This window comes from Gekko japonicus, unplaced genomic scaffold (assembly GCF_001447785.1).
Source record: "Gekko japonicus isolate JY-2015 unplaced genomic scaffold, Gekko_japonicus_V1.1 scaffold18, whole genome shotgun sequence".
Taxonomy (NCBI): Eukaryota; Metazoa; Chordata; class Lepidosauria; order Squamata; family Gekkonidae; genus Gekko; species Gekko japonicus.
In genome coordinates this window covers 1056735-1068076 of record NW_015170275.1, presented here as the reverse complement: position 1 = coordinate 1068076, position 11342 = coordinate 1056735, and the positions used below count along the sequence as shown (strand labels likewise).

The 11342-nt window shown below is 45.9% G+C and overlaps 1 protein-coding gene across 1 annotated transcript in view; it reads right to left on the bottom strand.

Annotated features, from left to right (window-relative positions):
- The window catches only part of GRPR (gastrin releasing peptide receptor), a 36260-nt gene extending 25138 nt beyond the window's left edge, over positions 1 to 11122 (bottom strand). Inside the window, exon 1 of the mRNA XM_015417610.1 lies at positions 10704 to 11122. Coding sequence (XP_015273096.1) covers positions 10704 to 11122 — 419 coding nt within the window. The remainder of the gene's footprint in view (positions 1 to 10703) is intronic.
- Between the last annotated feature and the right edge of the window lie 220 nt (positions 11123 to 11342).

The window sequence follows — 11342 nt, the reverse complement described above, 5'->3', positions numbered from 1 at the left end:
CGGCCTTGCAGGTCCACCGCCGGGCCCCTGATGGGGCTTGGCAGTGGAGCCGCAAGGCCGGCAGCGGTGGCTGGGACCGTTGGGGGTGGGGGGCCTTTGCGGGGCTTCCTCACACTCCCGCCGGCCTTGCAGGTCCACCGCCAGGCCCCTCATGGGGCTTGGCAGGGCTTCTCCGCGCTCCCGCTGGCCTCGCAGCTCCACCGCTGAGCTCGACGGGGGCTCGGTGAAAGCTGAAACCAGGGCGGCCACCAGAATTGTTGGGGGGAGGGAGTGAAAACAAAGTATAAATGCCCGGATTTTCTGTGTATTTTCCGTAGCAATGTGGTCATCTGCCCCCATGCTTGGTTTATAGCTGTTTTGGTTTATAGCTGGTCTTGGTTTATAGCTGTTTTTTCTCTCTGGAATTGCCTACCAATGTTCCCTCTAAGCTGTGGAGTCTTGTGAGCAAAATTTCTACTTTGTGAGCCACTGGCATTAAAGCTGTGAGCGAGTGATTTGGCTACTCAAAGGTTCCGGTGATGTCAGGGGGTGTGGCCTTATGACACACTTCCGGTGATGTCAGGGTGTGTGGCATATGCTAATGAGTTATGCTAATGAGTTCCCCTAGCTCTTTTTCATGAAATGACCCCTGATAGCAGTCATATGCTACCTTGTTTTCAAGGAAGAGAGGAACTAATGCCTGAGTTTTCATGTACCCATTCTCCCTGTTTTTTGAGCCTGCCCCAAAAAATCACCTGTGTTGATGCTCCAACAGCAAGCATTACTTTTAAAACAACCTTTGAAAGAAGGCCATAAAAATAAGATACTGATATTTTCCCTAGCCTACTTTTTGTTTATTGTGCATGCCTATGAAAGAAAGGCACTGATATTGTTATTTCCATGTTCTGGCAGCGAACCTTAGCAATGGAAATTGTGCCCCAGATTGAAATGTGACACGGCCTATCACAGGTCATGTTCTTCACTGTCTACAAAGAAAGTCAATGAGAAAAACCTCGTTGGAAATAGGAAATAAGCTTCCGTGAAATGGGCTTTATATTTTATGGAGGCAGGACTGTTGTTGCAAGCCATTCAGCACTTATTGTAATCTACTGCAGTGAAACACTGATTCATGACTGGGATCAACAGCCACTGCAAATAAACAGAGGCAATAATATATGACCATTATTATTTCTTAACTGAAATATTTATCCTTCCTAGCTCATTGCAACCACTGGACTCCTTCAGTTTACATCCACAAATGCCGAAGGGGAGTTAAGGGCACGCACACTGCTCATCAGAGCTCTGAGCCTGTTGTGCTTAAAACATCTCACTGGGAAACTAATTCGGTATGCTTCAGATGTTTGCATTGAGACTGCTTGCAAATGGGCAAGGGGGGGATGAAGAAAGGCAAACTGAACCTGTGATTGTTATGAAATCCCGTACTGTATTGACACAGTGGCAGGCAGCACAGGATGTGCGTTTCTGCAAAGCAAATGGCACAGATATGCATATCTAACTACACATACACTAGGCACTAAATAATACAATGAGACCTATTGAGAAACAATTGCCAGGAAAGGACTCTCTAAAACTTTGTTTAGCTTCCTATAAAATTAGTGGGGAAGCTTCCATTTTAAAGAGGAAGTGATCACCCTTGAACCCATTTGGAAGACTTCGGGGTTGTTGTTTTTTGGCTAACATCAAGTGTAGTGTGTGTGTGTTAAAACGAGCATCTGTACAGAAAGCTTCCATTGCTTCTGAGGTGAGCTTCATGTAAAATGCTCAGGGCGAAGGGCCTGCTAAACACACTTCACTAACTGGACTGTATAATTTGCACACTGTATTGTCCCCCATTTGCTGCAAGGACAGGTGGAGAATCTAGGCAACATGTGCACGGAGGGTTGGTGGCCAATAGCTTTGGAACGGAGACTCTAAAAAAACACTCCGTAGCATCCTGAAAATTAATTATTAGTAATGCAGGAAGTCATCAGATTGGTACATGCTTGAAAAAGCAAACCTGTAGACACTTTTACAGCTTCACAATATTGATACTGTACCTCATGGCCACTACTGAACAGATGGTCTGTGTTGTTGCCTCTGGCTGCATTGATCGCCTCTTGAGAGGCGTGAAGCTGATTGATTTCAGGCACCCTTGATCCATCCCTCTTGAACAGGGAATTTTTATTGCTTGAGTTTATAGAACACAACGTTGATTTGTTCGGGGGGGTGGGTGTGTCACTGGGCACATCAGCATTTGAATAGCCTGAACGAGGAGCTCTGGATGGTATCCTATGGCTTTATCCCTTCCAAAACTATCAGGGAGTCCTATTTCAGCCTTAGCTACCTGCCAGAGAAATTCATTTTCTCTCTTTTATATCTGATGAATTGTTGGCCTCATATCTGAGATGCTGGCAGAAATATGGGAAAGAAGGTTTCTGAAAATTACCAATGGATTACTTCAAGATTTATTTTTCTTAGGAGTAACCATCAGAATATCTTTAACTGAAGCAATCTCACACAGGCCAGTAGCTACAGTGGGGCATCTTGGTGCTAGGCCCCCTGACTTACTGGCAATGCCCTCCCCACTTCCCATCCAGTGGCAGCAGGTGCGGGGAAGGAGCCGGGTATTCCATTTATTTAATTTAATCCAGTGCCCCCTAAGAAATTTAAATGCCCCCCAACTTAAAAAATCCTGGCTACGGGCCTGATCTCACGCCTCCCCTTTGCCCTGTAGGACACCACAGAGCAATCCAGGGCCACTCCCACATGGGAGCAGAATGTAAGCCGGATGGATGTGGGGGGGGGATGGTGGTGCCCACCCTGTTCCTGCACAGCTTACTGCTGTCCCACCCTTCCCCTCCTACCCTGCCCCTTGCAACCCGTTGCATCAGTGCAGAAGCTCCAAGGCCACAACAATTGGGTAGCCCTCCTGCATTGGGTAAGCCTCCCTTTCTTCTTCACGGCATTCCATCTGTGCTTCTTCTCTGCTGTAACGCTTGCTTATCTACAGCCATGCAGGTGGTGTGGTGTCTAGGAGTGAGGGAACCGTGGGAGCGCTGTCAATTCCCAGCTTTGGCTTAAACGGCCTGGGGCTCCTTCTCCCGCATGTGGGAATGTGGCTAATTGGCCTAAGGAAGGGGTGTGTGCATACGAATGCCCTATATCCCATTATGGTTGTAGGGGCAACGCCATTCTTAACAGTGCCTTTGTTAATGCTTCTATAGCTCTTCAATAAAGTATAACCTTTCTGATAAGCGTGTACTCCGTTGTTGGCTGTGGAACCTGACATCCCCTCACTGGATTGGCTGAGCATTCTCATGGATATTTCACCCACAGCCACCCTACACATTTCTCTTTGAGACAGATCACAGGGGGGAGGGTTGGCTTGTATGTTTGTTTTTTGATCTGGCCTCCAAAGGGAAAAGTACAGGAGTCATGCCGTGCTCAAAATGTGGCATCATGAGGACGATCTCCCCCAAAGCAGGGCCATTCTGCTGGCCACATGGAGCAAAATCCTCATGTAGAAGCAGCCTAGGTGTAGCCAGAAGCAGCCTAGGTGTAGCCAGTCTGCTTCTTCCAAGTTCAATATTCCTACCTTCTATGGCTGGGATTTCCCTGCTTTCTTTCTTGAGTAGGGGGATGCTCTACACATGCAAAGGTAGAGAAATGCATATTATTTGCTTAATTTCATTTTTTTTGTTTCCTGGAGGTTCATTCATTCCCATTATGTTTCACTTACTTTTGTTCCCCTAAATGAATGAGACTAACTATCCTTCCTTTTCTCTTTCTCCCTGCACTTACTAGGGTTGTGGGTTAGAGACATCCCCAACGAATAGCATTTCTCTCCAGAGAAGCAAGCGAGAAGCCCATGCATATTTTTCATCTATGTTGTGAGTTTATCCCTTTTTGCCCAAAGGTCACTTGAATCAAGGATAAAATGATTCAGGATCAGCCAGCAGCCAGGTTGGAAAGGTCAAGTTTCCATTCCCTCATTTTCCATGGTGACGTATCCATCCCACACTCTGTACTTTCACCCTTGCTCTTTTTATTCTAGGTTTGTTGGGGTTTTTTTTTAATCAGACAGAAAGCAGTTAATATTTGGAACCCAAGGAGAGCAATCCAGAAAAGATAAGAAGCATGTACACTTCAGTGCCATTCTTTGTATGATCCTTAATCTCGCCTTAACTTTCTCTAGACTTGTCCGAGGGAAGTTAATTCACTGTTGATGCTGTCATCTCCACTAGGGTACAGGTACCACTGATCCTTTCATCCCCCCACCCCATTCACTTCCCATTTGGGCAACATTCATCATGCACTTGAATATATATATTTTTAGAAAGGTTACACCTCCCCTCCCCGTATTAATGTATGATTTCTGGTCTGACTGTGTTGAATAAGGCTGTGGAAATTGCTCTACATGCCTGCTACCTACCACCAACTGCCCCCCACCCCCCCAGCCAAGTGCAGTACTGCCACATTCAGGATTAAGCCTGAGTGGAATGTCTGACAAGGACTGGGATGATCTGTGTTCAGATCAGCACTTGCTGTGAAACCTATTGAGTGAATCTGGATTGTCATTCTCTCTCAGACTAAGCTGCCTCACAGGGTTGTTGTAAGGATAAAAGGGAGGAGAAGAACCATATGTGAAGCCCCGAGCTCCTTGAAGGAAGACAGGGGGGAAAGTTCATAAAATAAAACTCATAAAAATAAAAATAATAATAAAAGAAAGTAGTGTGCAAAAAAGGGTGTCATGTTGGCAGCTACATTTAATGGATGTTTCACAAACTGTAGGGATGTCATCATCCACAATGGCAAAGATAATTTACATTGAATTCAACATATTTTCCAGAAAGCCAGTAGACTGGATAACAGAAATATGATCTATAACCAGATATGACATAAATTATACACTCACATTTAGAATACAGCTTGCAATTCTGGGTTTCATACTCTTCTGAAGAGGGATAATGATGTTGGTGAAGGTATAGAAAAGGTCATCTAAAATAATCAGTATGATCTAAGAAATCTGTGATTAGGATGTCCTTTGGTCTTTTAGAGGTGGGCAGAGCAATCCGGGGGGGGGGGAATGAAAGTGCTCAGGGAGCCAATTGACCTCTGCATTGCCGTATGTCCCAGATATACCCACATAAGGGCCACTTATGATAGCGCAGGCCCCAGCACTGCCCCGTTGCTCGCAGCTGCCCATTGGCACAACAGAGGCGTGGGCCCCTGCATCAGCGTGGTAGAGGATGTTTTTGGGGGTGTGGCCAGAGTTAGTCAGCTCCCTGAGCCCTTTCAGCCTGGGGATGCCCCCTGCCAGAGGCAGAAAGTTACAGCAACAAAAAACATGGCGTAGCCCATAGGAGCCCATCGAACTTGAAAATCAAGTGTCTCCCCCCCGCCCCCGCTGCAGCCTTGCCCATTAGGCTCAGAGGAGCTCAGGGTGCCGACTAGAGGCTTAGCCAATCATCTCCCTCCCCAGCATTCAATTGCACCCCCCATCCTACAAAAACTTCCACCAGGTCACCTTGCAACTCAGTTGTTAGGGCATACGACCCAGGACTCTGTCTTGGAGGTCCCTGCCATGTGGACTTAGAGCAGGCGGTGAGGTGCTTTGGTGGTGGGAAAAGCACAGATAGGACATTTGGCACTACAGGGCGAGCACTTGGTGCCGACACCCAATGAGGACAGCAAAGTCTGTACTCTGTGGCTGACCTCTCCCATTTCAGAGCCTGAACACGTACCCTGCCTTTGAAAGCTCAAGCTTCAGGGGCAACCATGCACTGACAGGTAAGCAGGGGCAAGATTCATGAGCTGGCTCCCCCCTCCCCTCGCTTGTGGCTAGGTGCCACGACAGTGCCTCCTGCACACACTCAGTTCATGCAGGGGCAGCAGAAGCCATGGCCTCGCAACACCATGGCCCCTGACATGCCATGGGAAAAGATCCCAGGAAAGTTTTCTGAGAGATCCGGGGGGGGGGATTGCTCTGTCATATGCCTGTTTCCCGCCCTCGGCAGAGGACAGGGTGTGTTTGTAGTGATGGTGAGGTCTGGCAGCTGCTCCACTGTACGTGGTGAACCAGCTAGCCATGTGACCCTGTAACTTATTACCTTGCAGAATCACAGCCTCGAGCAGCAACTGCAGGTGCTGCTGTGGATGGGTCGCCAGCCATCTGGGAGCACTTCTACACAGGACAAGTGAGTGTAATTTGGATGGCACCATCATGTGCCTCTAGGGGGGTTCGTGGCACGCCCCCCCCCCGGCTGCATTTGGAGACCCTTGCAGGCCACCATATCCAGGGCTGAGCCCAGCATGGTATTCATGTCTGCTCACCATGGCTGAACATATCTCTGGTTTATTTTCCCACAGCTGGAGATTCAAAAGGGAGACATGTGGGTCTGGCAAGTTCCACCTCCCCCCATACCCCCCCCCGCTCACTCTGAGGCTCCAGCCCTCATCTTGGAGTAGCCTTCCAAGTTCCACCTGCAATGCCACCCCCCATAGATGCATGTCATGCAGGGGATCCTCAGTCCTCTTTCCCGTGGTCCCAGAGAGGAAGCCCTGTTCACACCTTGCCATGGCTTGCCGTTCAATAAAGTCTGAGTTGTGCCACAACTGTGTCTCTGTCTGTTTGGTTTAGACTACATGACATGGCCTCCAAACCCTTCCCTGCCCCACTACCCCCCCAGCCCATTTATCACTCCCTCTGAGGGCTTCAGCCAGCTTGGTGCGGTGCTTGGAGCATGAGACTATACCTGGGAGATCCAGATTCCCTTCCCCACTTGCTCCATGGAAGCTAGGTGGGTAGCCTTAAGCCAGATGCGCACCCTTAGCCTAACCAACTTCACAGGGTTGTTGTAAGCGTGAAATGGAGGAGAGGGGAATGATGTAAGCCACTTGGGGGAGAAAGGTCGCCAATGCATTAAGTGCATGAATGGGATTCATTACTGTCTCTCTGCTCCGTGAATGGGCTTCTGTCACCCAGGGGGAAGACATCTCTGAAGGTGACACTATGAGAGTGGGGGACCATGGGGGTCCCTGGAGTCAGTGGTGGTGGTGAGCCAATACAGCAGGCAGACTCAATGTTTTTGGAGGGGGTGGGCCCATTGGACATACTGGCATGCAGGAATGATACATGACTTGCATGGTTTCCATCGCAATACATCACAACTATATCACTACATGATGAATGCAGAATGAATTTGGACTGATATCCTCTGGGCACTTATTGCTCTGGAACCTGGAACACGAACGGCAGTGCTGAGAGAGGAATGGCAGTCATTCCAGTCCCAGACCACCTCTGCTCCATTGAGGAGGGAATTGGAGGAATCTGAGGGTGGTGCTGCATGCCCCTACATTTGAGGCCACCCAAGTGGCCCCCTCTCCTGCTCCACCACTGGCAAGGGCAGTGTGGTAGTGCCTTCAGCCACAGACAGCTCAAACCCTTTCCCCACTATCAGGTGGCCAGATCTGCTGACAGGCGTTGGCCCCTTTAAGCAAGTGGAGGGTGTGCTCCTGGAAACGAGCGCAACTCCTACAGCTCCTGTGGTCTGCCCCTCTCTGCTCCCTGCCTGAGATGGATGCTAGATTCCACGCTCATGCCACATGGCCACTGATTGGTTCTGGCAGCCCTGTCCATCCTAGTGCCACTGCCTCCACTGACTGCCACAGCACAGTTGCTATAGACACTACCCAGGTTACGAACAGAAAACACTGCAAATGCACGGACTTTGTCTGCCAGCTGCTGCATAAATTATGCCCTTAGAGAATAGACTAGCGCCGCCCTAGTCATGCGGCAGGTGGACACGGAGGTGCGGGTGTGGCTCAGGATGGCTCTGTAAGTGCAGCACTGTGGGCACTCTGGGTTACAGGTACAGCTCTGGAGGGAGTTAACCCTTCCCACTTTTTTTTTCCTGCTCCCAGTTATTCTCCTGGAGCAGCTTAGAACTGTATAGGTTCTGTAGAAATTCCTATATGTTTTCTCTCGTTTGGCTAAGTTTCACTCAGAAGTGGATGCAATTTAATGTTACAGAGGAAAAGATTAATCTCCATTCTCCCTTAGAGCCACATGAGTCTTGACTCTTCCATGGATACTTTTTAGCCTTAAAAAACCTATGGGGAGATCCTAATCCTGGGTCTCCCTAGTCAAATCTATATTAGTATTCATCTACCTTATGGTGAAAAGATTCAGAACCTGAGATGTCTTGGGTTAACAAAAAGAAGACTGGAGTTATAAATGACAGCAGTATAATATGAGTAGTGTGGAAAGAGTGAGTAAGGGAAAGTAGTCTTATGTAGCCTCTTTCCTGGTGTACAGTCTTGTTACGTGCAGGCAGATTAATATGTATATTCAAAGGTCCAGTCTGAACTGGTGCAGCCTGGCATCCTATCACTTCATTCTGTATAATCTGTAGAGTGGCCGAGTGTTTCTTTGGATGGCACATAATCAATTTACAGAATTTATTGCATAAAGATGTGATGCTGGTGACCAGACATATATTTTTTAATGGTAAGTGCAGAGAGTATCTTCAGCTAATGATATTAGCTTTAGCCAAGCACAACCTGCATGTTACGACTACAGATGTTGGAATCCAGCCATGAGAGATATTACCATCATGCTTTGTTTGTGATTTTTTCTGAGGCATCAGCTTGGCCAACGCTAAGCTAAGCAGACACTGAATCATATCCATGGCATGGTGGTTCTTTCTTTTGTTCCTAAAGAGTCTGTATGTTTTGAGTCAGTTTTGCTCCCCATCCAAGAAACTGCAACACTGGTGATTATCTGACTTTTGCAAGTAACTTTGGCACTCATCTGGGGCTGGAGGTCAAAATTAGCAGTTTCTGGGAACTAGTTATGGCTACCTTTTTTTCCACCATGTCCCAACATTTTAGTACAGGTGCTTGTTCACAAACTGCTCAGGTTTTGGGGTTTTTTTTTACTAGCATGTGGAACGAGCTCCCGGAGGAGATCCGGGCCCTGCGGGACCTGATGCAGTTCCACAGGGCCTGCAAGACGGAGCTCTTCCACCAGGCTTTCGAGTAGGGGCAGCCGCCCCTCGCTCCCCCCTGTTATATTGTCATCATGGGGGGTGGAAGAGGCCCTAGGAAGAAAACATCTGAATTCTTGAACATCTGAATAAATGTTGAAACCACTGAACGACTATGGGGAACCTCTGGACTTGGCCCGTCATCTTTGGGGGTTTTGGAAATGAAGATCAATGAGCACTTTAAATTTAAATCTGTAATGGGATTGGTTTTAAATTGTATAATTGTTTTAACAATATGAATTATGTTTTATTGTTGCAAGATTTCTTGCCTTGTTAGCCACCCTGAGCCCTACGGGGGAGGGCGGGGTATAAGTCTGATTAATAAATAAATAAATATCATAGCTAATAACCTATCCATTTCTTAATCTCATTTGTTCTGGACAATGAACTCTAGTTTACAGAACATTATGGTATGCTAATACAAAGCACTGGTACTTGAATGGGAGACAACAGAGGAAAGGTCTGCAGAGGAAGGCAATGGGGCAAACCATCTCTTCTTCTCACTTGCTTTGAAAGCACCTTGCTGGGGTCACCATAAGTTGTTTGCAGCTTGACGGCACTCACATACATATACTAGGAAGGACACATTTTTAAAAAAAGTTTTAAAGAGAACCCAGTTTTATAATGACAAGTGTTTATTGAACAAATGTTATTAGCATTCAGGGCAAAGAAATCAGCCATATATAAAGGAATGATGCAAAATTGTGGGCTTTCCTTTTTCTTTTCTAGAATGAAATTTAGTGAGATGATTAATAGCTAATATTTTCTAATTATTCCATTGCATACCAATCCATTACTTTTCTTGTTGTCCAAGGGGCTTGTTAACTATAGAACTGCTGTTTGTGCAAATCCAGCATTCATAAAGTTCAGTAGTTTGCTTGCTTTTTTCCTAGAGAGGCACCAAGTATTTGCAGGAGAAATGTGTAAACCCTCTGTACAAATGGCATACACAGATTCTGGATTTTGCAAAACAAGGAAAACACATAAAATCTGATATCTTATGTTCATCCCCTGTGTTCAGAATGTTTTTAAATACCGGTAGCTTTTGCCAGGTACTGAAGCTTACAGTTGTTTTCAGAATTGTTATTTTTTTCTTGCATAAATCACGTGTAGCTACCTGAAATCTTTCATCAGGTATATTTGAAGGAAAGAAGTTATGAGAATGATAAATTAATGAACTGTTAACTATATCTTCAATTCTTTATAAATGCTGCAGAAGTTTATATGAGATTTTCATCAGTTTTGACTGGAATGAAATCTCACTGCTTCCAAAGGAATTAATATTTTTAGATCCTATTGTCAAGCCATTTAAATGGATCTATTTAGTGCCTGAATAATGTTCTGGCTCTCTTGACTACTTTTAATTTCTAGAAGTCAAATAAATTGTTAAATGTTATTTTAACTGGATTTTTTTTAACAAAATGAAGAACATTAGAAAGTTAAAGTAAGTACATAAATCTCACTGATGGTGAAAATTTTAGCAAGTGTAATAGCACACATACAGCTTTAGATATTGATTTTAAGCAGTCCCAGAGAAATAGCTTTATCCTTCTCTGTAAATCTTTCAGAACAATGAAGCACTGGAGGAACACTAAGTATTTAGAAACAACTACTTTCCATCATATTCCATGTTCTGGGTCTATAAAAAAACTACACTGTAGCTCAAGGGATGCTTACCTGTCTGCAGACAGAGCCATGAGTGTGAAGACTGACACCCCCACTGAAGTGAGCTGGATGAAAGGGATCAGTTTGCATCCAACCCGACCAAACAGCCACTCAGGAGACAGGTATCTGCTGGCATCCACAGGAACGCAGGTGAGCAAGAGAAGCAAGTCACCAATGGCCAAACTGGAAATGAACAAGTTAGGGACATTTCTCATGGACTTCACTGTACAGAAGATTTTTATCAGTGTTATGTTGCCAACAAGCCCTATCAAAATGATGATCCCATAAATCGTTGGAATTGCATACAAGAATCTATAGTAAAATAAGTCTTCATTCAAGAAGGAGAGGTTCGCATGTTGAACAGCAGAGCCGTTACAAAGAATGAAGTCATCCAATTCCACATCTAGAAAAATGCATTCCTCAGAAGCCATTGCCAGACGTTGGTGTGAAGGGATAATGACAGCTTGATTTAAAATGCCCACACCAATTCCCTTAAATCGATTTTGTTCCTCCTTGGAGGTGATCAACAGAAGTGGAATGTCTGATATAAGTGCCACATACAAAATAAATCCCGCCCATTCACACAAGAAAGCTTCAGTGTTAGTTCAGTTCCAAAACTTAGGTCTCTTGCCTATTTATTAGGCCTGGGAA